This window comes from Oryctolagus cuniculus, chromosome 1, assembly GCF_051225735.1.
Source record: "Oryctolagus cuniculus isolate XC-2025 breed Fujian yellow rabbit chromosome 1, ASM5122573v1, whole genome shotgun sequence".
Classification (NCBI taxonomy): domain Eukaryota; kingdom Metazoa; phylum Chordata; class Mammalia; order Lagomorpha; family Leporidae; genus Oryctolagus; species Oryctolagus cuniculus.
This window is the reverse complement of record NC_142867.1, coordinates 212,867,050-212,893,656: the sequence shown is the minus strand read 5'-3', so window position 1 is coordinate 212,893,656 and position 26,607 is coordinate 212,867,050. Positions and strand designations below refer to the sequence as shown.

The 26,607-nt window shown below is 42.9% G+C and overlaps 1 protein-coding gene across 6 annotated transcripts in view; it reads left to right on the top strand.

Annotated features, from left to right (window-relative positions):
- Window positions 1-26,607, top strand: part of CTNNAL1 (catenin alpha like 1) — a 68,516-nt gene that overhangs the window by 24,461 nt on the left and 17,448 nt on the right. For all 6 annotated transcript variants that reach the window (XM_008255847.5, XM_008255935.5, XM_008255890.5 and 3 more), the window contains 8 exons: window positions 2,217-2,336; window positions 8,753-8,842; window positions 9,889-10,059; window positions 12,389-12,589; window positions 16,364-16,450; window positions 19,439-19,597; window positions 21,232-21,324; window positions 25,200-25,350. In XM_008255847.5, coding sequence (XP_008254069.1) covers window positions 2,217-2,336; window positions 8,753-8,842; window positions 9,889-10,059; window positions 12,389-12,589; window positions 16,364-16,450; window positions 19,439-19,597; window positions 21,232-21,324; window positions 25,200-25,350 — 1,072 coding nt within the window. The remainder of the gene's footprint in view (window positions 1-2,216; window positions 2,337-8,752; window positions 8,843-9,888; window positions 10,060-12,388; window positions 12,590-16,363; window positions 16,451-19,438; window positions 19,598-21,231; window positions 21,325-25,199; window positions 25,351-26,607) is intronic.

Here is a 26,607-nt window from a genome sequence, read left to right as displayed (position 1 = left end):
GTCTGCCAAATGGATGGCGAGGACTCAGCTACTAGGGCCATCATCTGCTGCCTTCCTAGAACATTAGTAGGAAGCTGGATCAGAAGTGGAGCAGCTTGGAATCTAACTAGCCCTCTGACATGGGATGCTGGCATCACAAGCAGCTGCTTAACACACTGCACTATCATGCTGACCCTAGTAAAGTTTAAATATGTGTAATGTGTGGAAGAACAGCCAAGCACCGTGGTGATGTCTATGATAGAAACCTAGTTGATAAAAATGCTGAAATATTTCCAAGTATGGTTTTCCAAGTCAGGGGGTAACAATGTATAAGCTTAAGATAAAATTAAATAATCTGAAACCATAATTATTCACAGTTAAAAAAAATTCTGTATGTGTAAACTGTGAATATTGCTGAATAGTTGTAGAATTTAGTGAATGGATTTAGGGTTGGGCATCGTGGTGCAGCAAGGTTAAGCCACTTCTTGGGATGCCCTATCCCATACCAGAGTACTCGTTTGAGTCCTGGCTATTCCATGCTTCACCGCCAGCTTCCTGTTAACGCACACAGGAGGCAGTGCATCATGGCCTAGGTGCTTGAGCTTCTGCCACCCACAAAGACCTAGATGGAATTCCTGGCTGGTACCTGTGGCCTGGCCTACCCCAGGGAGTTGCTGGCATTTGGGAAGTGAGCCAGTAGATGGTAGATGGATGATCTCGATTTCTCTCTCTGTGCCACTCTGCCTTTCAGAAAAACAAAAACAATGGATTTAAACTCTTCCAGTCCAGAACTCTTCTAGTCTCTCAGATAATGCCCCTTGATTGTTGGGGAACCCAGGGCACAAGTGATCCCTTCCTTCTGTGGAACTCTCCCTAGGCAAAGGGGAGGGCATTCGTTTGTGAAAGGCATTGTCCCCCTAGGGTTTGAGGACAGATGTGCCTAATGAGTGTTGAATGAATACAGAAATGTTAGTTTAGGGGCCGGCACTGTGGCACAGTGAGTTAGAACCCTGGCCTGCAGCACCAGCATCCCACACGGATGCTGGTTCAAGTCCCTGCCGTTCCACTTCAGATCCAGTTCCCTGCTAATGTGCCTGGGAAAGCAGCAGAGGATGGCCCAAATGCTTGGGCCCCTGCACCCAGATGGGAGACCTGAAAAAAGTTCCTGGCTCCTGGCTTTGGATCAGCTTAGCTCCAGCCATTGCAGCCATTTGGGGAGTGAACAGCAGATGGAAGACCTCTCTGTCTGTGACTCTGTCTTTCAAATAAATAAAATAAATCCTTTAAAGAAATATAAGTTTAAACATAAAAAGAAACCGGAGAGGTGGTTCAGGCAGTGCCTGAGGAATAACAGTCTTCCTGTCTGTGAAAGACAGAGGCTCTGTCCAGTGCAGGCCCAGTAGGCCTTATCTGTGCTGGTTGCTTGGGCTTCCTGAGCTGCCAGGGCAGATTAACACTGCCAAATAGCCATCACATCCTCATTAAAAGTAAGTAAACACAGGATATCTGTGTTTTTTTAACCTATCATAGTCAGACTAAAACTAATCCAGTACTGTTATTTTAGAAAAATATATTTGAAAATATGTTTCACATCTATTTACTTTACTTCAGGAAAGCACATCACACAGTCTGCTGACCCTGTGACAGACCCACACTCCCCACTCCCTCCCACCACCCAAAGCTTCTTGGAGATTCGTGTATTCCACGCAGGCAATCCCTGGCTCATCCAACTCTCTTCCTGCTCTTAAAGCCGGGGCCTCCCTTCCCACTCCTCACTCTGTGGATGACCTTCCTTCCGCTTTCCCAAGCTGCCCAGGGCTCCTCGGAGTCTGGCTCACTGCACCCTAAAGCCTCTGTGGGTCGCTGTCCATCCCAGCCCTTCCTGTTCTGCAGATTCGGTTTCTGTCATCCTGCCCTTTCGCACCTTTGCCAGACAAGGTTACGTAAACAGTCTCTTCTTTGTGTATTTCATCATTTCTTTGCCTCTTTATCAGTTTGCGTTTTGGGTGAGCCATCTCTTTTTCCTAAAGAAGAACTGATTCCCTTAATGATCCTAACTTTTAAATCTACTTGTGCTTCTCTGAGCCCCTCTTCCTCTTTCTTCTTTTCTGGCTCCTTGTTCTCAGCTTTCTCCTGAAATTTGCAATTTCCCCTTTTTAACTCTCTTTACTCAGTGTTAACTGTCTCAGACACTCTCACATCTATTACCTGATAGCATGGAATTCTCTGTTTTGCAGGTTCTGGCCACTATGGAACGGCTAGAGAAAGTGAATAGCTTTCAAGAATTTGTCCAAATATTCAGTCAATTTGGAAATGAGATGGTGGAGTTTGCACACCTAACTGGAGATAGGCAAAATGTATGTATTTACCACATCTTAAAATGTTCTGATAAATGCATCCTTTTTAGTTTGGATAAAAGTGGGATCTGCAATTGTTTGGGGTTGGTTTCTTTGCTTTTTAAATCTCTGACTTTGATCTTGAAATAATTTCATAAATAAGCCAGGATAAAGTAGGTCGATCTCTGTCTTTTTTTGCACACATATCATGGTTAAATATGTTCCTGCCTCACGTAGCAGGCAAGGTCAAACCTGCCTGCAAGGCCCACCTCGAGTACTTGTTTTGTTCATATGTATTCTTCCCGGGTTTTGTTATATGTTTGTATTATTGTCACTGCATTATGTTAATAGTAATAACCCGGCCAGCGCCGCAGCTCACCAGGCTAATCCTCCACCTGCGGCGGTGCCAGCACCTCGGGTTCTAGTCTCGGTTGGGGCGCTGGATTCTGTCCCGGTTGCTCCTCTTCCAGGCCAGCTCTCTGCTGTGGCCAGGGAGCGCAGTGTAGGATGGCCCAAGTCCCTGGGCCCTGCACCCCATGGGAGACCAGGAGAAGCACCTGGCTCCTGGCTTTGGATTGGCGCAGTGCTCCAGCTTTAGCAGCCATTTGGGCGGTAAACCAATGGAAGGAAGACCTTTCTCTCTGTCTCTCTCTCACAGTCTAACTCTGCCTGTGAAAAACAAAACAAAACAAAACAAAAAATAGTAATAACCCAACCCATTCTCAGTTTGCAGTCTGTGTATTAAGGACTTAAGCTACATGATCTTGTTTAATTCTTAAGCCACCTGTTTGAGGCAGATGTTGTCATTACTGTTTCACATATGAGGAAACTGAGCCTGCGAGGATGATATGCTTTCCCAAGGTCACTGCGCTGGAAGCTTTAGCTAAGTCACGTGTGATTCTAAAGCTGTAACGTGATACTGGCTCTTCGCAGCTCTGTTCCCCAGCTCAGAGTGTAGAGAGGTAGAAGACTGAGTTTTTCTTGGGTGTCTGTGAGTCCATCTTATCAGAAAGTTGAGCAGAACATAACTGACCGTGAAAATGCTTCTGGGTATTGCCCAAAAGATACTAAGTTTCTTGTGTTTTTTGGTAAATGTTTATTTATTCAAAAAGCAAAAGTGACTGAAAGAGAGAGAGAGAGAGAGAAATAGATATCTTCCAGAGAGAGAGAGAGAGAGAGAGAGAAATAGATATCTTCCATCTGCTCTTTCACTCCCCAGATGGCTGCTATACCTGGGGCTGGGCCAGGCTGAAGCCAGGATCCTGGAGCTCCATCCAGGTTTCCCACGTGGGTGTCAGGGATCTAAGTACTTAAGCCATCATCTGCCTCTTCTCCCCACGTTAGCAGGAAGCTGGATCAGAAGCAGAGTAACCAGGACTCAAACTGGCACTCTGATATGAAACGCTGGCATCACAAGTGGCAGCTTAACCCACTTTGCTACAATGCTAGCTTCTGCTCTCTTAGTTTTGATAAGTACTTTCCTATTGTAGCTGACACTGGGGAGATGAGTATTGGCCTGGAAAATGGCACACTGGGTAGTGGCGTTGGTCTGTAATTCCTAAGCTCTCTCCTTAGGCACCTTCCGGTTTCATTTTCTGTTCTGCCACATCTTTCTCCTCCTCCTCCTCCCTCTTCGTTCTCTCTTCCCTTTCCCTTCTCTCCCCCTCTCCTCCCTCCCCTCTCCTCCCCTTCCTTCTCCTCCTCTTTCCCCCTCCTCCCTTCTTCTCCTTCTCCTTCATTTATTTATTTAAAAGGCAGAGTTACAGAGAGACAGAGAGAGAGAGAGAGAGAGAGATCTTCTATCTGCTCGTTTACTCCCCAAATGGCCACAACGGCCAGGGCTGGGCCAGTCTGAAGGCAGGAGACTGGAAATCCATCCAGGTCTCCCATGTGGGTGGCAGTGGTCCACTTTTTTGGGCACATTAGCAGGGAGCTGCATCGTAGTGGAGCAGCCGGGACGTGAACCAGTGCCCATATGGGATGCTGGCATTGCATTGGATTAACCTGCTTCACCTCAACGCCAGCCCCAGCATTCTTCTTAATAAATAATTTTTCTTTTACTTCTCTTTCTTTTTGCTTCCTTCCTCCACTCTCCCTCCTACAAAAATGACTGGCTTGAATGTTTTATAATAGTAACAGCTTGTCATCCAACGTCTTCTGACTACTTGGGCAAGCATGATGTGATTCATAGGTTCCAAAGCTGCCATCCCTGTGTTACACTTTCTGCCCAAGCTGCTTCCTTTTCTGGGCACAGCTAGAAAACTTTCACCATTATTTTGATTGTAGTTAGGAATTTGTTATGGAGATTTTCATTTCTTATAACACCATGAGCCAACATTTTAAAACTTCTGTACACTTTGAGTGAGTATCTATATTTAAAATTTAACTCATTAAATTGGGGGCCCTAAACCTTACTAGCAGCCATTTGGGTATCTTTGTGTTTCCTAAGTGCTAGTAGTTGTGGATATTTTCATGGAATGTGCATCCAGTGTTTACATGATCAAATTAATCTAAAAATGGCTGTAGGCCAGTTTCTTTTGTTACTCATTTTAAAAGAGTTACAGAGAGAGAGAGAGATCTTCCATTCACTGGTTCACTCCCCAGATGGCCACAATGGCCAGTGCTGGGTCAGGTGGAAGTCAGGAGACAGGAGCTTCATCCAAGTCTCCCAGTGGGTAGTAGGGGCCCAAACACTTGGGCCCTCTTCCACTGCTTTTCACAGGCCATTAACAGGGTGGTAGATTGGAAGTGGAGCAGCTGGGTTTTGAACTAGCACCCATATGGGATGCCAGCATTGCAGGCAGCAGCTTTACCTGCTATGCCACAGTGCTGGCCCTGGTAAGTTTCATTCATTAAGGAAATATTCTTTAGCTGCTCACCGTGGGCCAGGTACTATGATAGGTGATGGGGATATAACAGTAAACAAAGGACACAGAAACCTTTGCCTTTGGGGAGGTTGCAGGCTAGTGTGGTTGGGGGAGATAGATGATTAAACAGATATACCTGTGGTGTGTTTGGAGAACACCACGGAGGCCAGTGGGTGGGTCAGAGTGAGCAAGGGGCGAGAGTAACAGAGGTGAAGTCAAAGAGGTGATGGGAGCTGAGACTGTGTGAGGACTTTGGCTTTAAGTAAAACAGGGTTCCTTTCACTGGAGGCACTGAGTAGGAGAATGGTATCTTCGGACTTCGATTTTAACAGGATCCCTCTAGCTGCCATGCTGAGAACAGTTTGGGAGACAAGGGCAGGGGTTGGGAGACCAGTTAGGCTATAGGAACCAGTGAGAGATGAAGGTGACTTGAACCTGGATAGTAGACAGTGACAGCTTGGTGAGAGCCTTAATTAAGCCTGGGAAAATACTTTAGGAGATAAGGGAATGTTGTACTTAGTATTCCTTGAATCAGCTTGGTTTTTTGCAGATCTTTGTTTGGTGCTGTTGACCTTTGCAAGTTGAGATGCTGATTTTTCCATTGCTTTTTCTCACCATACAGTATATGGTGTCATATGTGGCTTACAGGTATTATGATTGGTGTATACACTTGATGTAGGACACAGTGTTTTGGAAGTGACCCAAGTTAACCCTTGAGTTATGTGCAGTTTCTTCTGCACTAAATGTAATCCCATTCCTAGCTCCTATTAAAGAAAGCCATATTAGGATGCAAGTGAGTGAGTGATTATTAGAGTAATTACTGAATCAATTCTAACTTTTCATAACAAATTTCTTTCCAAAGACAAATCAATCTCAAATTTTAGGTCTTTCTTATTTCTGATAAAGGGCTTCTAACCAATTCCCTATTGAAAAAAAGACAAGAGGGGCCAGCGCTGTGGCACAGTGGGTTAAAACCCTGGCCTGAAGTGCTAGCATCCCATATGGGCACCAGTTCAAGACCTAGCTGCTCCTCTTCTGATTCAGCTCTCTGCTATGGCCTGGGAAGGCAGTAGAGGATGGCCCAAGGACCTGCACCCATGGGGGAGACCTGGAAGAAGCTTCTGGCTCCCAGCTTTGGATCGGTGCAACTCCGGCCATTGCAGCCATCTGGGGAGTGAACCAGCAGATGGAACACCTCTCTCTCTGTCTCTACCTCTCTCTGTAACTCTGTCTTTCAAATAAATAAAATAAATCTTCAAAAAAAAAAAAAAAGACTAATAAGACAGGTGAAAATTTTAATTAAAATCAGTGTCCATATATAAAATTTTATTGGAACACAGCCATACTCATATCTTTCTGTATTGTCTCTGGTGCTTTCACATTGCCACCGCAGAGTTGAATAGGTATCTGGCCTTTTATTGAAAATGATATACGACCTCTAATTTAGATGTAGTAACCAGGTTATTATTACAGCATTTGGTTGTAGATTAGATTTTCAATATTTGGGTGTTTCGTATAATAGCATACATTCTTTGAGGGTTTTGTGAAGAGAAATTAAAAAAATGTATAGATATTCATGATAGTGCTTAGTTCAGCATTCATAATCTGGTTGGAAAAAATTATACACTTTGAGAACATTTCAGAGCAACATAGTATTTAAGATTAGGACAAATAAGCCTCCTGTTGAAATGCACAAGCAGTTAAATGGGATTAATTGACACAGTTCCTGAAAGAATTATTTTTCTTTATTTATTTTAAAGTCATAATTACAGAGAGAGAGAGAGAGAGAATGTTCCATCCACTGGTTCACTCCCCAAATGGCTATAACAACCATGACTGGGCTAGGCTGAAGCCAGAAGTCAGGAGCCTCATCCAGATCTCCCATGTGGGTGTGGGGGCCCAAGCACTTGGATCATCTTCTACTGTTTTCCTAGGCACAGTATCAGGGAGCTGAATCAGAAGTAGAGCAGCCAGGACGTGAACTGGAGCCCATATGGAATCCTGGTGCTACAGGTGTCAGCTTAACCCACTGTACCACAGCATCGGGCCCCCCAAAATTGATTTCTAAGTGTTTGTTTTGAAGGCATTAATAATCAGTGAGTGGGGCCATCATTGTGGCTGAGGAGGTTAAGCCGCTGCTTATAATGCTGCCAGCATCCCATTTTGGAGTGGTGGTTCAAGTCTCAGCTGCTGGCTTTCTGAGTCCCTGCTGACTGACCTGGGAAAGCAGTGGAAGATGGCTCAGCTACTTGAGCCCCTGCCATGCACATTGGAGAGTTGGATGGAGTTTCTGGCTCTTAGCTTTGATCTGGCCCAACCCCAGCCATTGTGGCCATTTAGGGAGTGAACCAGTGCATGAAAGATCCCTGATTTCAAATAAAAAGTGAATTTTTCAACAAATGGCCAATGATGCTTAAAAAAAAAAAAGTCACTGTTAGTTAAGGAAGGCATAGAAAGGTTGTTTCTGGTTAGGAATGCGAGTGTCCAGTTGGACATGAGAATTTCAGGTGTGGCAGACCACGAGAACGTGAGCCACCTGGCACTTCTGCCACAGTCTCAGTTCCTGGCTCTGCATCCTTCTGAAGGGCAGCTGCAGCTTTTACTCATATCAAATTAATGTTCAGAGGCCAGCGCTGTGGCGTAGCAGGTAAAGCTGTCGCCTGCAACACCAGCATCCCACATGGCCGCTGGTTCAATACCCAGCTGCTCTACTTCCAGTCCAGCTCCCTGCTAACGTGCCTGGGAAAGCAGCAGAAGATTGCTCAAGTGCTTGGGCCCCTGCACCCACATGGGAAACCTGGAAGAAGCTCCTGACTCCCAGCTTCAGCCTGGGCCAGCCCCAGCCATTTCCCCTCTCCCCCTGTTTCTGTGTAACTCTGACTTTCAAGTAAATAATCTTAAAAAAAGTTAATGTTCAGTAGCACTCCTCATCCACTGGGGATGCATCCCATGACTCCCAGTGGATGGCTGAAACCACCAATAGTACTAAACCCTATGTATACTATGTTTTTTTTTCCCCTTATGTACCCTACAGCATAGCCACAAAGTACCAGAATGAATCCCTTCATCTATGTTTAATGCCTGGGTGCTTCCTTTGCATTGCTACTCTTGTGTTCTGGGGCTGTTATTAAGTAACATCAGGGTTATTTGAACACAAACACTGAGATGCTGTCACAAAGCCTCTTGTAACTGAGACAGCTGCCGAGTAACTAATGGGCAGATAGTGAATACAGCACAGGTTACACTGAACCAAGATGTGGTTCACAGCCTGGCAGGACAGAGTAGGACAGCACAACATTTCATCATGCTGTTCAGAATAGTGTATAACCTAAAACTTATGAATTGTTTATTTCTGGAATTTTTCATTCACTATTTTTGTAGATAAGGGGGGGGGGGGGGAAGGGACTACTATGTTTAGATTGAAGCAGTGACATTTGATACATTTTTATCATTTTGTTCACTTAATGTCCCTGAAATTTTGAATATTGTTATTGTTGAGTAAATGATTTTTCAAGAAATTGGATTATTTACATAATCCTAAACTACCCAGTGGTTTTATTTCATTTCTAGGATTTAAAAGATGAAAAGAAAAAAGCAAAAATGGCAGCAGCGAGAGCAGTTCTTGAAAAGGGTACAATGATGCTTCTCACAGCTTCCAAGGTAAGAAGACTTTGGTTTTACTGTGTTATGCATGATAGGAAACCTGATTCAATGCACCCAAGTTATATAGTCTACATTTTCTAAATGAACAAGTTGCTAACCTGGAAGATAGGCCTGAATAGTCAAGTCTAAGTTGTTATTTACATGAATGTTAACTTTCTTCTTCAACTCTACTCAGGAATTAATCTCAGAGTCAGCCTTGATTGAGCAGCCGAGTGAACCTGGTGTGTCTATCAGGTGCTCCGAATCAAGGCCTGCCAGACATGGTTACTCCCTGTAGGGTTTGCCAGCCTCGCAGAGGAGCCAGCACATGTGCTGCAGAAAGATTTGGGCAAGTCAGGATCTGTTAAGTAACAGTGGAGCACGAAGTCAGCCCTTAGTTTGTTTATTCTGTAAATTCATACATCTGATTCCTTTTTCTGCTTTGCACAAAATTATCAATGAAGAGCTTGTATTTCCAGACTGCAGTTGGCCAGCAAATTGGTACAATTCCAGAATGAACTTGTAAATGTCTCATTAGCAGCCTGTTTAGAATTGTCTTGTCTTCTGAGAGTATTTACTGCATGCTCGGACCAGTGTAGTCACAGAAACAGAGACTTCACAGAGCCCACTTGGAAGGCACTGTTCACATCTGGCCCTTGAGTTGCTTTTCATTGACACCATTTTGTAGAAGTCAGAGACACATCCCCAGTTATAAACCAACTTTGTGCATTTCCTTCATTCCTGTTTTAGTTCTTGCATGTGTCAGGTTGTGTTTTAAAAGAGTTTTAATCATGATGAAGAGAGAGCCCCCCACCCCCAAGTTTAGGTAAACTGTCATTGCAGTGTACAGGTGTAGTTTTACTCTCTGCATCTTTCATTTAACCTTGCTGTCACTTTTTGCTCACCCTGCTTCCACTTTAGTGAGGAGAGGCAGCTGGGGGAGCCAGGGACCCAGGAGATTTGGGTAAAGAAACATTTTTATTAGCATGACCTGTTCTCTGTAAGATTTTGTGTGTTCTGGTGTGGGTCAAGTATGAAAATAAAAACTTGCAATTGTTTTGAAGACATGTCTCAGGCATCCCAACTGTGAATCAGCCCATAAAAATAAAGAAGGAGTATTCGACCGAATGAAAGTGGCATTGGATAAGGTCATTGAAATAGTGACTGACTGTAAGCCAAATGGAGAGACTGATCTTTCATTTGTCAGTCTTTTTACTGGAATTAAAGAATTCAAGGTAAGAGTAAAGAGAGCATATGTTGACTTTTTCTTTCTGTTTTAAACAAGTTGCATCACATGTGTGGTATCCATAATTTGTGTAGTGATTTAGAGTGAAGCTTAAATCGCTTGGCAAAGCAGGGCCACAGTGTACAAGCCTAACACTCAGTGGTATTTGGCCTAGTGTCATAGTTACAGAGGATACCAGCTTTTGCTTAGAGCACCACTCTGGCCTTGCGGAGCTGTGTGGTTTAGCTATCGCCTCCTGTGTAGGGACGTTGCCCTCCCCAGTTTTGAGCAGTGCTGTGCCATCCATGAATGGTGGCCAGTAGCAAATCCTGTCTGCTGGAGTTCCTGCTCTCCTTGTGTTGTAGGGTTGGATCTTTGAGACTGTGCTGACAGTAGCCCCAACAGTAATTAAAGTGTAAAAACAGACAGCTGCACACAGTAACAGATACTGAGTCCTAACTCTGTACCAACCCTTTTCCAAGTGCTTTAAATGCATGAACTCTTGCAGCCTTCACAAGAACTATTGTTATTACCCCTTTAAAGTGTCAAGGAGGTTGGGAAACATGAGGTTCGCCTGCTGGCCAAGAAGCACCGTGTTGGGATTTGAAACTAGGAAGTGCAACTCAAGGCAGTTCAACCTCTCATCCGAAGTGGAGAGATGGTACAGGTGCTCTTTGGGTGTGTGCAGTGTCTGAATCATCCAGGAGACTGTTCCCATTTAGCAGGTGGGAAAACCAAGGCCCTGTGAAGTGATGCTCTATGCTAAGGGTTATGCACCTAACAGAAGGGCCGTGACAAGGTTGGGCTGCTTCTCAGCTTACTACACTGTGGCTTCTAACTCTGTGACGGTCTAAGTAGGAACATGGGGTGAAAGAAATGGGAAGGACATCGGGCCATGCTTTCAATAAATATTTTCATTAATCTAACTGCTCTTTGAAGTGGATTTAATTGTTTTTGTTCTTTGGAGGAGGAAAGCTGTAAATGGTGGGGCCCTCGTTTAGACCCAGGACAAATCTCATAAAAACGTATATGTGGAGATTCTTCAAAAAGCCCCACAAAATTCTACAAAGTTGCTGTCTAAGACCATATGTATGTTCTCTCTATAGGAAGATTAAAAAACAACAACAACAACAACAACCTGCAATTAGATCCCCATGACTAATTTTTATGTTCAAATAATAATGTTTAAATATGTTTAAATTCTCAGGTCCTCATTTGTCACTTCCATACTTCACTATTTTGCATTTTCTTCCTTAGCTTAAAAAAATATGCCTGTCTTCCTAGGATGGAGTGATTACTGGATATAATGTGGGCCCAGAGAGAAGGGGAAGTGAGCACTCCCTTCTGGCCTCTTGACCTTCACTTGAAATGATGTGTATCTGAGCACACTATAAAGAGCTAAACAGATTTGAACTATGGTCATCGTGCTCACTGGGATCACAGTCAGGATCACCAGCTCTTATTGCCTCTTGGCCCGAGTTATCTCAGACATTTTTCATGGACTAGAGGTTAAACATGGTTGAAATGGCATAGTGTACCTTAGAAAGCTGAGCGAAAGACTGCCCGGGGTGAGCATGTGTTCACCACACACTAGAGAATATAATGGCTGGAGTGAAAGGTTATCTGGGCCTTGGAGAGACAGGTGTGTTAGAGAGAGAGGTGAGCAAGCAAGGCCACAGAGGATTTTGTGCATACTGTAGTAGTCTGGGCCTGATTCTGTGGATGGTTAGGAGCTAGTTAGAGGCTCTGGTAATGTCAGAAGGTTTACATTTTAGAAAGATTACATAGCTCCCTGACAGAGGATGTTTGGGTCATTGACATGCTCTTAGGGACATAAAGTAAAATGCAGGGAGCCCAGTTAGATGGTGAGGAGCATTTTTGCTGAATGAATGAAGGGAAAATTGATGCCTTTTCCTGTCCTTCTCATATCCTACACCTACCACACCTATCCGCCAGGCTGCATATACTCATACTTGGGTGTAATGTATCCTCCAGGTGTTGGCCCAGGCATTTTATCCAATGTAGATCCCTTATCTGGAGGCTGGCTCATTTTTCCTGTAGGTTGGTACATGCAGAAGTTCTTTTTGTATTCGCTGATCTTACGGGAATTTCATTGTGTCCGCAACTCTAGGAATGAACCTTTGCATGGCTATTGATGGCTCTGGAGCAATGTGTTCTCCCAGGTCAGTGGGTAATATAGTTAACATTGAGGCCAAATTTCCTCTCAGCTTGCAAAAGAGAAATGTGCAGAATGTTTCTGGGAACTGTTGGAAATTACAGTCCGTTTTGTTCAGGTGGGAATATTGACTCAGGTAGATGTATATGCTTTTTGTTCTTAGATGACTATTGAAGCTCTTCGGGAGAATCTTTATTTTCAGTCCAAAGAGAACCTTTCCACAACACTGGAAGTTATCCTGGAGCGTACGGAGGACTTTACTGATTCTGCCTACACCAGCCATGAACACAGGGAGCGCATCTTGGAGCTGTCAGCTCAGTCGAGAATGGAATTGCAGCAGCTCATTTCTGTGTGCATTCAAGCTGTAAGAACTTTCTCATCCAAGTAAATCTTTTTTTTTTTTTTTGTTTTGACAGATAGACAGTGAGAGAGAGAGAGACAGAGAGAAAGGTCTTCCTTCCATTGGTTCACCCCCTAAATGGCCGCTATGGCCGGAACTACACCTATCCAAAGCCAGGAGCCAGGTGCTTCTTCTTGGTCTCCCATACGGGTGCAGGGGCCCAAGCACTTGGGTCATCCTCCACTGCCTTCCCAGGCCACAGCAGAGAGCTGGACCGGGAGAGGAGGAACCGGGACTAGAATCCGGTGCCCATATGGGATGCCAGCACTGCAGGTGGAGGATTAACCAAGTGAGCCACGGTGCCAGCCCCCAAGTAAATCTTACATAATAGCTTTTCCCTAAAGTTTTGAGTGATGTGCAAGCTAATAACATAGTCATCAGGAGTATGCATTTGGTCCAGAATGGCAAGGATGTCTCCTTCCTCTTCTCCCTCCTAGTTGGCCAAAGCACCCTTCCCATGCAGTACAATCACAGTACTTGATGCTTCCTGTCTTGGCTACTCTGGTTTCTGTGCCGCTATCATCACTGCTAGTTTACCTGTGTCCCCTGTCTTCTACCAAGCTCCTCCTTTGGAAAATTCCTCCCCAAAATGCTCCCTCAGAACAAGCAGCAGAGGTGTAGACCCCTGCCTAGAGGTTGTGGGACCAGCGTCTTACTGCCAGAGCCATTCAGATATGCACACTTCTTAACTCTGGGGACAGCTGGTGCACAGACAAACAGCACTTTAGGGCACTTAGTGGGATCTAGATGCAATGAAGACCAGGGTAGACTCAACTGGCAGATAAAAGATTTTTTTCACCCATGTGCCATTTCCTGGTCTAAAATTGGTGGGCAGTCATGTAAAGAACCTTATGTAGGCTGTTTAAAACTATCTGGGAATGACTGATGGAGACTGGCAGAAGTGTATAATGTGGGAAGTATATTCAATGTCTTAGAATGGGTGAAGTACAAAATGGAGAGACAGGCTGAGAAACGCATCTGGCACCATTTACTTACTTCTTGGACTATGTCAAAAAGGATGAACATGTTTTATAGCTCACAGCAGGGTCAGAACAAACGTGGACAAAAGCTTTGGTAGTGAGGATGAAGGAGGGTGAATATGACTGAGTGTGAAGGAAGAAGCAGCAGTTTACTTCCTTGTAAATGAATTGATTTATGAATGAAGAGTAGATAGGAATCACAGATTTTTTGGATGTTTCCTTGGCATCACAACACGGGCAGGGAATCTTGCCCTAGAGTAGAGTGGTGTATGAGATTTGAGCATTGTTTTGTGTTTAGTTTGAATGATCCGTGTGATTTCTAATCTGAAATGTAGATTGTCTCAGTGTTAAATTTTAAGCTCAGGCCCGCGCTGCGGCTCACTAGGCTAATCCTCCGCCTTGCGGCGCTGGCACACCAGGTTCTAGTCCTGGTCGGGGCGCCGGATTCTGTCCCGGTTGCCCCTCTTCCGGGCCAGCTCTCTGCTGTGGCCAGGGAGTGCAGTGGAGGATGGCCCAAGTGCCTGGGCCCTGCACCCCATGGGAGACCAGGATAAGCACCTGGCTCCTGCCATCGGATCAGCGCGGTGGCCACGGCGGCCATTGGAGGGTGAGCCAATGGCAAAGGAAGACCTTTCTCTCTGTCTCTCTCTCTCACTGTCTAAGTCTGCCTGTCAAAAAAAAAAAAATTTTTTTTTAAGCTCAACATTCAGTATAAAGAGTTTCTTGTGTTGGGATTCTGATTCTTCCAATACTTAAATTTGCAAATAGTATCCTTCACCTATTTCACAAGCACTTGTCTGATTTTGCATGCCAGGTTAATTTTTCATTCATTCACTTTCCCCAGCAGTTGCTAATGCATGCCTTTTGTATGCCAGGAACCAGAAACCTAAAGATGATTAAGATAACATCTTTTTGACTTTTGATAATATAGGAAATTGCCATTTGACAATATAGAAAAGTATAAAAAGCTTTGTAAATATCCCAAGAGAAATATAGACCATGTATTGAGAGAGTTTGAAGCAGAATAAATTTACACTTAGGAACAAGAATCAGGAAGGCTTCATGAAGATACTGACATTTAAATTTCCTTATTCAAGGAAGTTAACAACTACTACCTACCACTTGCTCGGCCAGGTACTGTGGATTTGGTGGTGAGCAAGACAGGTGATCCTAGTCTTCATGGAGCTTTTATAGGCTTATTGGGTAAGAAGAGAGTCTAATCTATTTTGAGTAATCTGAGAAAGATATTTATGTAAGGTTTTGAAAGATTTGCTTATTTATTTGAGAAGTAGAGGTACAGGGAGAGAGAGAGAGAGAGAGAGAGAGAGAGAGAGAGAGAGAGAAAGAAAGAAAGAAAGAAAGAAAGAAAGAAAGAAAGAAAGAAAGAAAGAAAGAAAGAAAGAAAGAAAGAGGTGTTCCATCTTCTGTTTCATTCACCAAACGGCTGCAATGGGCCAGAGCTGGGCTGATCTGAAGCCAGGAGTTAGGAGTTTCTTCCAGGTCTGCCACATGGGTGCAGGAGCCCCAGCACTTGGGCTATCTTCCAGTGCTTTCCCAGGCCAGGCCATTAGCAGAGAACTGGATCAGAAGAGGAGCAGCTGGGACATGAATCAGTGCCCATATGGGATGCTGGCGCTGCAGGCAGAGGGTTAACCTACTACTACACAGTGCCGACCTCTTTATATAAGATCTTAAAGATGAATGGTATTTTCATTTTAACTAGATGAAGAGTGAAGAGATGGGATGGGTAGTATGGTACAACTAGTTAAACTGCCATTGGGATTGCCCACATCCTCTATTAGAGTGTCTGGGTTCAGGTCCTGATTCTACTTCCTATCCAGCTACCTGTAGGATTCCAATTTTAATTAGATAGAGTGAAGAGGTGGAATGGGTGTTGTGGTGCACCTAATTAAGACACCACTTGGGATGCCACTTCCATATTGGAGTGCCTGGCTTCAAGTCCTGGCTCTGCTTCTGATCCAGTCCTGGGAGGCAGTGGATGATGGCCCAAGAACTTGAGTCTGCCACTTACATGGGAGACCCAGATAGAGTTTCATGCCCCTGGCTTCTTCAACCTGGCCCAGCCCCAGATGTTGTGGGCATTTGAAGGGTGAACCAGTAGATGGAAGATCTCTTTCTGTCTTTAAGATTTATTTATTTATTTGAAAGGCAGGGTGACAGAGAGGGGAGACAGAGATCTTTCATTTGTTGATTCACTCCCCAAGTGGCCCCAACAGTTAGGGCTGGGTCAGGCTTTAGCCGGATGCTGAAACTCCATCCTGGTCTCTCAAATGGGTAGCAGGGGCCCAAGTATTTGGGCCATCTTTTGCTGCTTTCCAAGTGTATTAACAAGGAGCTGGATTGGAAGCAGAGCATTTGGGACTGGAACCAGTGCTCCAGCATCACAAGCGATGGTTCAACCTGCTATACCACTATGTTGTCCCTCCTCTTCTTTCTCTTGCTCTGCCTTATAAATAAATAAAAAATCAATAAATAAGCAAACATAAAATGCAGTGAAGAGTTAAATATTCCAAGCAGAAAATAAGAGACTAGTTTTAGACATGGTGAATTTAGTAAAGAAAATTGGATTTTAAAATTTCACCTGTTTATAGTTTGTATGTAAAAATATAACTGCAACTAAAATTCTATTTTCCAGAGTGATATTAAAATTTAGTATAATTTAAGGTTCAGATAATATTGGAATTAATGGATTAAAAAGATGAAATAACATCATATATTCTTTTAAAAAAATTTTTAGCAAAGCAAGAAAACCAAAAGCATTGCTGAAGAACTGGAATTATCTATTTTGAAAATCAGTCACAGTCTCAATGAACTTAAGAAAGAAGTAAGTATAGTTTGAAATTTGCCTTATTATAATTCTTTGCTGATTTTCATCTTTTATGGTTTAAATGAAATATATTAGTATTAGTATGTCCTTGTGCCTAAAAGATGGTTCTAGAAGTTTTCTTGAAAAATTTTAGTTGAGGCTGTCATTTTATTAGTGTTGTCATTCTCTGAGATCAGATGAGATTGGGCGCATTCAGGGTGGTGTGGCTGTAGACTGTGTCATCATTCTCAAAGCTCTTATGTGGATATCCATAGCCAGTTTATTGATAATCGTCCCAAACTGGAAGCAACCTGAATTCCACCAAATGCAATGAAAAGGAACAATATTGATGTATAGCACCTTATATGGGTGAATTATTACATTATTACAACATTAGACAGAATGAAAGAAGCTAGGTCCAAAAGAGGATACATGATTCCATTTAGAAAAAAAAATTCTAGAAAGGTAAAACTAATTTATAATGACCGAAAGCAATTTGATGTGTGGCTGTCTGGGGTCAGAAATTGGGGAATAATTATTCCAAGGGGTGCAGGAAGACTTTTTGGGCTAATGGAGATGTTTGAGATAATTGATTGTGACAGTTACGTTTGTCAGAACTCTTCAAACTACCTTTAAAATAGGTACTTTTTTGTATATAAATTATACCTCACTAAAGTTGATTTTTAAAAAGATAATCTGTTGGTTGAGAAGATTTCCCTGTTTCCTGAATGAAAATGTCATCACCTCATGACTTATTTGGCCACTCCTGGGTAATTGAAAGTCTTATGGTGTCCTGAGGTGTCAGTTTTTGCAAGTAGGATTTTTGAGACATGATCCTGCTCATTTTGTACATACTATATACTGTGTTTTTCTCTACAGCAGGAGAGCTTTGTAGTTGTCACAGAGCCTGTGTGGACAGTTATGCGAGTATCTTTGAAGAGAGTCAGAAAATGTCAAGAAAATGACATAGGTGTTTGGATGTCTCTTCTACTAATTATGTACCTGCTGACCTGTTTCACATCTTAGTACTGACGTCTCCCTTGAAGCCTCCATTGAAACATCCTGTTAAACACAGAAGAGCATGGTTTTCTGTGCTTAAAAAGCCTACCTACTTCATCCCAGCCCATTTTAATTCTAACTAAACTATTATTAAATCCTGACTGTCTGGTGAAGCATGAAATCCTTCAGGGATAGACTAAGTGACTTTCCACAGGCCTCCTCTCCTTAGCTCTTAAATGGGTATAACCACATCAACCTTGAAGAATTCTATTTATTTATTTACTTTTAAATTTATTTATTTTAGAGGCATAGAGACAAAGAGAGAAATCTCCCATCCTCTGGTTCATTCCCCAAATGCCCACAGCAGCTAGGACTGGGCTGGGCTGAAGCCAGGAGCCGGGAACTCAATCTGAGTCTCCCACGTGAGTAGCAGGGACCCAACTCTTAAGCCAGGAAACTACATTTTCCTGAACAAACCCTGCCTCGTAGGGTCCACATTAATAGGAAACTGGAATTAGGAGCTGGAATTGAACCCTGGCACTCTGATGGGGGACATGGGTGTCTTGACTGGCGTCTTGGTGGGCTAAGTGCCCGCCCCTTGAAGAGTCCTTGTAAGGATTAAGGGAGGTGACAGTGTATAAAGTTATTGTTAAGACATTGTTTGGAGCAGGAGCTTCATGTTTGTTTCTCTTCCTTCCTTATATAAGTTGTTCATGACTTGTCCCCAAAAACATTTGGAAGAGTTAGTGACCTTGGCAAATCAGTCTCTATGGTCTGTAGGATAAAGAACTGCCATTAGCTATTCTCTGAGGCCATTCTGGCTAAACAAACTCTCTTAAAGTTATTATGTGGCATTTAGTTTCCAAAGGAACATGAATTTTAATGTCTTTGTTTCTGACTGTAATTATTCTCATTTGGTTGCGTGAATGAGAATGACACTATTGTTATTTTGTACAAAGTCCTGTAACCTGAATTAACATTGGATAACTCCCAGGAAAAAAGAGATTGCTTCAATCAAATGGGCTTAATTCAAAGTCAGATGTTTCTTAGAACAATGTTATGAAAAATGATTTCTTTCTGGATAACTTCAAAAACCCTGTATACTGTCACATCATTTTTTTTTTCTTTTAAAGAAAAGAAAAAGAGGCAGGAGAAGAAGAAAAGAGTTTTGGAGTTGATAGGTCCAGTGATGTCTAATGAGAGTAAACCATGATTAAAATCCATTCCACGTGAAGTCAGACCTCCAGGGTTTTTGTTACCCTTTTATCCAATATTACTCCTGGAACCAACTTATGCACTGAGTCAGATAGTAAAATCTTGAATAGTAGGTGTAGATGGACTGTAAAACCCTGCTAAGGGCAGGGGTTGGTTCCACTTGTCACGTATGCCCAGCAATTGTATGGTGTCTGCCATGATCTAGGTACTTAACATTTTATTGAATAATTTATTTAGGCTCATGTTGATACTTTTCAAAGTATACTAAAAAATTTGTTAATGATCATGAACTGCCATTTGATTTTCCTCATAGTATGAATACCCAACTGTTGAAAACTTCTCTGTTCCTCACCAACTGTAAGAGAAGCAAAGGCATTTTTTACACACTTGATCTTGGCCAAAAGGCCGAGAAGCGATAAAGAATTTTTTTTTTTTAACAAAGAGAGAAACTGTGTGGGGAAGAACTGGTTGATAATAGGGTGAAAAAAGGGACCTGGCTATTTAGCTACTGGGTGGCCAGTTCATTTTCTCCAAACAGCACTAGTGTACCAGTAGACTCTAAGATGATGCGGACATCACTCCTGCCCTCGGGGGAGCTGGTAAGTTCCACAGCACCACAAATTTCTGCTGTGCTTCAGGCATCTTTGCACTGTCCTCTTGGCAGATCAAGTGAGACTGTTTCAAGGGTTCTGCTCTTTCGATATTAAAGTGCTTACGAAAGGCTTGGTCACAAAACCTTACTGTTTGTTTTCTTTCCTCTGCCACCGTCCCCCTCCCCGCCCCCATCTACAGCTTCACAGTACAGCGACACAGCTGGCAGCGGATCTCTTGAAATGCCATGCCGACCATGTGGTTCTGAAAGCATTGAGGCTTACTGGAGTAGAAGGGAGTTTAGAAGCCTTGGCTGAATATGCCTGTAAACTCTCTGAACAGAAGGAGCAGCTTGTGGAGGTTTGTTTGCTAAGGAAACTGAAGTTTCACGAGGGAATATTAATATGAGTTTTTCGTTAACTTATTGTGAGCATTTTTTTCTCCTTTGCAGTCTTGAAGGTATAGTGTCTGTCTGTTCTGCTCTTACGAGAGTCTGGCTTCTAAGCCAAACACAACCAAACCAGGCTAGACTCTACAAATGCACTTGTTAATCTTTTCCTTAACCTCTCAGAGAGATTAGACCTGGGAGTACAGCAATGGAGGTACATTGTGTGGCCTTGCTTCGGTTTGAATCTGTCGGTCTCAGCAGGAAAGAGATGGCACACTCAAATTAGGATCATGCGAAGAGAATTTCATAAAGGAGCTGCGTGCAGTTGCATGGACAGCATGTGGGGAATCCTGAAGGGAGAGTGGAGTAGCTGGGGACAGGGAGGTCAGGGCTGATGCCGCCCCTAGGCCCACATCAGCAGGGCAGGGTGGAACCTGCAAGTCATTCAGAGACCTGCCTTGAGAAGCTGTGATTTTAGAAGCAGGCGTGTGGCTGGCCCAAGGGGACCCTGCATAGGAGGTGACTGGGAGTAGACAACATAGGTACGTTTCCCGGGGCAAAGGGCAGATTTGAGCAGGGAGGAAAGTAGCTAAGAAGGGACAAAGCGTGGACATCCATTCCTCTCTGTGCTTTTTCTGCTACTTTATAATTGCAGTTTGACCTATTAACCTTTCATTGGTGGTCTAAGTCTTCCTCCTTTTGAAAATGTCAGGCATCTAGTAGTTAAAGAAAAGAAGACATAGAACAGAAGAACCACACTTCTCCCATGTGTACGTGTATATGTGAGATCTGTCCTACCTAGCATATATAGACACAGAAATGAACCATTAGCTGTCTTCACATTACCTAATACGTCCTGCTCACCAAATCTAAAAACTGGAAGAAATCTAGACTAATTGGACTAGCTTCTCTCCTTTACTTGTTGATACAATAGCCTAAAAACTTCTAGGGAAATTCTTAAAATGAGTGTACATATGTCTCCTTTATTTAACACATTAGATGCTGTTAGGTTTATAACTACATACTGTGATCGTAGGGAAACTTGCTAATTTTAGGATTTTTAGCACATCTTTTAAACAGTGAAAAATTTTTTTTCTAATTATCTGTTAAAAGCTTTGTTATGTGATAAAGACTCCCTACTCCTTGTACCAGTCTGCTTAAGTCAATATTATCTCCAACAAAAAGTGTGCTTAATTAGTTTATCATGAGTGGCAGTATTATTCGTATTACTTGTTGATGGAAAGAATAGACAGCTTGCTGATTAAGCATTAACTGAGTCCTTGGGTAAGTCACTCTCTGAGCTGAATTTTTTCATACATCAAATGCATGGGCATTGCTAGATTCTCTCAGAGATTCCTTCTGGTTCTAATGTTCTGTGACCACTTTGCCGTGATCAGCTAAGAGTGGAAACACTGTGCTATACCTAGAGAATCTGTTGGTGACCCATACAGTATTATAATAACTCCTCGGTAATTACAAATTTATTTTATAGGGTTTTAATAAGTTTGATTTATAAAATTGTATATTCTTTTAAATTGAAATATAATACAGTGTACTGTGAAGGATGAGAATATGAAAGAGAAATTATAAACATGTTTTCTCATAGGCCTGTCGACTGTTGCGACATGTATCTGGGACAGAACCTCTTGAAATAACCTGTATACATGCAGAGGAGACGTTCCAGGTGACTGGTCAACAGGTAGGATAACATAGATGCTCCTTCTGAATTATATCTTGTTTGAATGTCACAGCAAAGTGTGAGGAAGGAAGGGATAACACTGTTCTGTGTAACTTGATGATAATGGAATTTTCCTTGGTGGTATTTTTGAACATGGCTGATAGTCCATGGGATTATCTGGTCATGTGCTGGACTGAAAATTGGCTCATTTAGTAGATACCTTGGTTTATATCTATTTTTTTTTAAAGATTTATTTTGTTTATGTGAAAGGCAGAGTTATAAGAGAAAGAGACAGAGACACAGAAAAAGAGAGATCATCTGCTGATGTACTCCTAAAATGATCACAATAGCCATGGGCTAAACTGAAGTCAGAACCCAGGAGCTTCATCTAGGTCTCTCATGTGGGTGCAGGGGCCCAAGCACTTGGGCCATTTTTTGCTGCTTTCTCAGGTACATTAGCAGAGAACTAGATACAAAGTAGAACAACTGGGACTCAAGCTGGCATGGTGGTGGCTTAATTTACTAATCCCTTGTTTATATGTATTTATGTATTTAAAATTGATTTATTCAAGAGTCAAGGAGATATATGGGGAGACAAATATATAGAGAGCGTTCCTTTCTGCTGGTTCACTCCTCACATTCCTGCAAAGTTGGGGGGCAGGGCCCAAGCTGGGACTCAGGAACTCAGGCCTGGTCTCCCACATGAGTGGCAGGAAACCAACTACTTGAGTCATCACCACTGCCTCCCAGGTTGCACATTAGCAGAAAGCTGGAATTGGAACCTAAAATTGGGCAGCAAACCCAGGTACTCCATTGTGAGAAGAAGGTGCCTGTACAGGCATTTAACTACTAGACCAAATGTCTGCCTCCGTATGTATTTTATTTATTTATTCCCCCCCCCCCAAAGAAACCTTTTATTTAAGGAATACAGACTTTATGCATTTCATGAGTACAGCTTTAGGAATATAGTGATTCTTCCCACCCTACCCACCCTCCCACCCACTCTCCCATTCCTACTGCTCCTCCCTCTCCCATTCCCAGTCCCGTTCTCCACCAAGATCCATTTTCAATTTACTTTATACACAGAAGACCAACTCTGTACTAGTAAAGAGTTAAACAACTTGCATGGAAAAAAACCCAAAAACCAAAACAAACAAACAAAAAAGCTGTTTTTCAACAGTCGAGAAAAGGCTATTCCATGTGGGAGACCCAGAAGAAGCTCCTGATTCCTGGCTCCTGGCTTTGGATCTGCTCAGCTACAGCAGCTGCGGCCATTTGAGAGTGAAGCAGCAGATGGAAGACCTTTCTGTCTGTCTCTCCTTCTCTCTGTAATCTACCTCTCAAAGAAATAAAATTAAAAAAAAATCTTAAAAAAAAAGATAAAATAGTCAGTAATTCATTCCTGTAGTAGCTGACACAAGAAAGCCTGAAAACCTGGGGCTGGTATTTGGTGCCTACCTGCCAAGACTCTGGTTAGGGGTACCTGGATGTATATCAGAGTACCTGGGTTTGATGCTTGCCTCTAGCTCCCAATTCTAGTTTCCTGCTAATGCAGACCCCGAGAGGCAGTGGGGATGGCCCAGGTGACTAGGTTCCTGCCACCCATGTGGGAGACCTGGATTGTGTTCCTGGTTCCTAGCTTCAGATTGCCCTAGCTTTTACAGGCATTTGGGGATTGAACCAGAAGATGGGGAATTCCTCCCTCTCTCCTTCCCTCTCTCCCTCCCTCCCTGCCTCGCTTGCTTGCTTCCTTCTTTCCTTCCTTCCTTCCTTCTTCCTCCTTCCCTCCCTTCCTATTTATTTGTTTATTTGAAAGGCAAAATGACAGGGGCAGGGGGCAGGGAAGGGAGGGAAGAAGAGAGATCAATCTTCCACCTGCTGGTTCATTCCTAAAATGGCTACAAACCCAGGAGCCCAGAACTCTATCTGGGTCTCCTTTATGGGTGGCAGGGGCCCAAGTACTTGGTCCATCTTCCATTGTTTTCCCAGGGACACTAGCAGGGAGCTGGATTGGAAGCAGAGCAGCTGGGACTTGAACTGGCACTCTGATGCCAACATTGCAAGCAGTGGCTTAAACCCCTGCTCCACAATGCTGGTTCCAGATGGGAGATTTCTGTATGTCTATTTCTGTCTCAAATAATAGTAATAATTATAATAATGCCCCTGAATCCTCCAAATCCCAGTAGCTTAATATGATAGCAGCATATTTCTCAGATCAAGGCCTGCTTGGTGACATGGCTTTCTTCCTTGTGACTCACTAGCCACTAGGACCTCAGCATCCCTGCTGCATCAGTTGGGGAAGGGAGAGAGCCCTGGGGGGAGCTTGAGGCAGATGTGAGAGGCTAGTCATGGAAGTGGCGGCCCACGGTCAGATGAACAGAACTGAGTCTCCTGGCCATACCCTTCCATTATGGAGGCTGTGTGTCTGTGGAAAAGACAAAACAGGTTTTGTTGAAAATCTAATATTCTGCAACAATTAATTTCTTTATTCCTCACACTTACTTAGTGATTGTGGTGGTATGTAGACCACCTAGGATGATTCTGCCCATGTGTGTTTTGCAAGAAGCAGTGTGGTATAGTAGAAAGAGCCTGGACTTTGGGACAGGAAATTCTAAGTTCAGATATCAGCTCTGCATATATAAGTTAGAGGATCTTGAACAAGTTACTCAGTATCATTGAACTTCAGTTTCTTTAGCCATAAAATGGAAGTGATGCTTATTTGGGAAGAGCAGTATTTTGCTTGTATGGTTTTTGTTTTTAAAGATTTGTTTATTTATTTGAAAGGCAGAGTTACAGATTGGCAAAGGCAGAGAGAGAGAGGGAGAGAGAGAGAGAGAGAGAGGTCTTCCATTTGCTGGTTCATTCTCCAGATGGCCACATCTGCACAGATCTGAAGCCAGGAGCTTCTTCCGGGTCTCCCATGTGGGGCCCAAGGACTTAGACCATCTTCTACTGCATTCCCAGACCATAGCAGAGAGCTGGACTGGAAGTGGAGCAACCGGGACATGAACCAGCATTCTTATGGGATGCCGGCACTGCAGGTGGCAGCTTTACCTGCTATACCACAGTGCTGGCCCCTGCTTGTGTGTTTTTGAGGATTAATGTGTATAAAGCAACTGGCACAGTATCTCAGCCACATATCTAATTAGGTACTTGTAGGTATGTATGTCACCACTAGCACTGCTGCCTACCACAACTACTACTACCATCGCTGATACTGCTACCATTACTACTATATCATCACCACTACTGTTATTTGTTCTACTACCATAAACAATACATTCTTTGTACTCTGAGTATAATGCTTTAAACTGGGACCATTGTTGTGGCATAGAGTGTTAAGCTGCTGCCTACAATGCCTTCATCCCCTCTGGGTGCCTGTTCCACTTCCTATGCCAATGGACCTGGGAAAACAGCAGAAGATGGCCCAAGTACTTGGGACCCTGCAGCCACATGGGAGATGCAGAAGAAGCTCCTGGCTCCCAGCTTTGGCCTGGCCCAGTCCTGGCTGTTGCAGCCATTTGGGGAGTGAACCAGCAGATGGAAGATCTATCCCTCTTTTTTTTTCTCTCTCTAACTTTGCCTCTCAAATAAGTAAGTCTTTTGAAAAATAATGCTTTGAATTATGTTATGGAAATAGCTTTGTTGAAAAAAAAATTGCTCCCTGAATGCAGGTTTGTGTATAATAAATCATACTATTTCTGCATAGATCACATGATAAGACACACCAAGTTTTATTTCTACCTTGTAACTCTGTATTGCCCAACGTGGGGCTTGTGTATGGAAATTACTCCATAGTTGTTGAGTGAATTCAACACTACAGAGTTAAATTTGGCCTCCAGTATGATAGGGCTAAGATTTTGAAATTCACACCTGTGTATTTTGTGTTTCTTCAGATAATCTCTGCTGCTGAAACACTGACGTTGCATCCATCTAGCAAAATTGCTAAAGAAAACTTGGATGTATTTTGTGAAGCCTGGGAATCCCAAATTAGTGACATGTCCACGCTACTAAGAGAAATCACTGATGTGTTCGAAGGAAGACGAGGTGAGAAACTGCCCATACACTGAAATGTATTGTGATTTTTAATGTTACTGTTTTAGTTTTTTAACATCAAACTTCAAACGCAAAATGAATTATCATTATAAAAACCCAGCTTTTTTATAGTAAAGTATCTTCCATGGAAAAATTATGAAAATATTATTTGTCCTTCTTCATTTTAGTATATAAGCTGCATAAACTGTAAAATTTGCTGTATAACAGTGCAATAGATCTCTCTGGGTTAATATTAACATACTAACTTTTTTGTTGAAGTCATTTTTTTATCTTCTAAATTGTTTTATAGTTTTAGTACAAGAGCTCATATATAATAGAGTAATTCTCTGATTTAATTCTACTAATTTCATAATGAAATGAATGTAGTTATTTGATTTTTGAATTGCTTTCCCTCCACTTGGATGGAATCTTTCCTTGATGACTACATAAACTTGGAATATTGCCTGTGGTGGGTAAGTTCATTGGTATTTCTCCAACATGTAGAGTAGATCGTACAACATATAGGAAGGCATCATTTTTGTTCTTTATTTTAATATCAAGTGGGAGTTTTGTTTACTTACCATTGCAGTATGTGTCTCATTATTTATGTCCATGTGTTCTTATACATTTCTCCCTTTGAATTATTTCTGTTAATGTTAAAGCATGCATTTTTAAAAAAATAAAATGTCAGTTACAGTCATAACATCAAATTACACATTAATTTTACTGAATATGAGCATTTAAACATCTCCTATTTTTAAAATACCCACTTAGAGTAAATGTTGATTTGCTTACAAATCAGGGAATGGTAGCTGTTGTAGCTCTAACGTCAGTTGTAAAGTATACTAAATGTTCCTGCATTCAAATATTTCTAAGGTAACTAGTCTGAATGGCATATCATTTTGATGCTTTGACCAAGTGTTTATAGTTCCATGGGCTTTTATATGAGGCAAGTTTCAAGTACTGTATTAAAAGGTAAAGTGATGCTGGCGCCGTGGCTCACTAGGCTAATCCTCCACCTTGTGGCGCCGGCACACCGGGTTCTAGTCCGGGTCGGGGCGCCGGCTTCCGTCCCGTTTGCCCCTCCTCCAGGCCAGCTCTCTGCTGTGGCCAGGGAGTGCAGTGGAGGATGGCCCAAGTGCTTGGGCCCTGCACCCACATGGGAGACCAGGAAAAGCGCCTGGCTCCTGGCTTTGGATCAGTGTGATGCGCCGGCCGCGGCAGCCATTGGAGGGTGAACCAACGGCAAAAGGAAGACCTTTCTCTCTG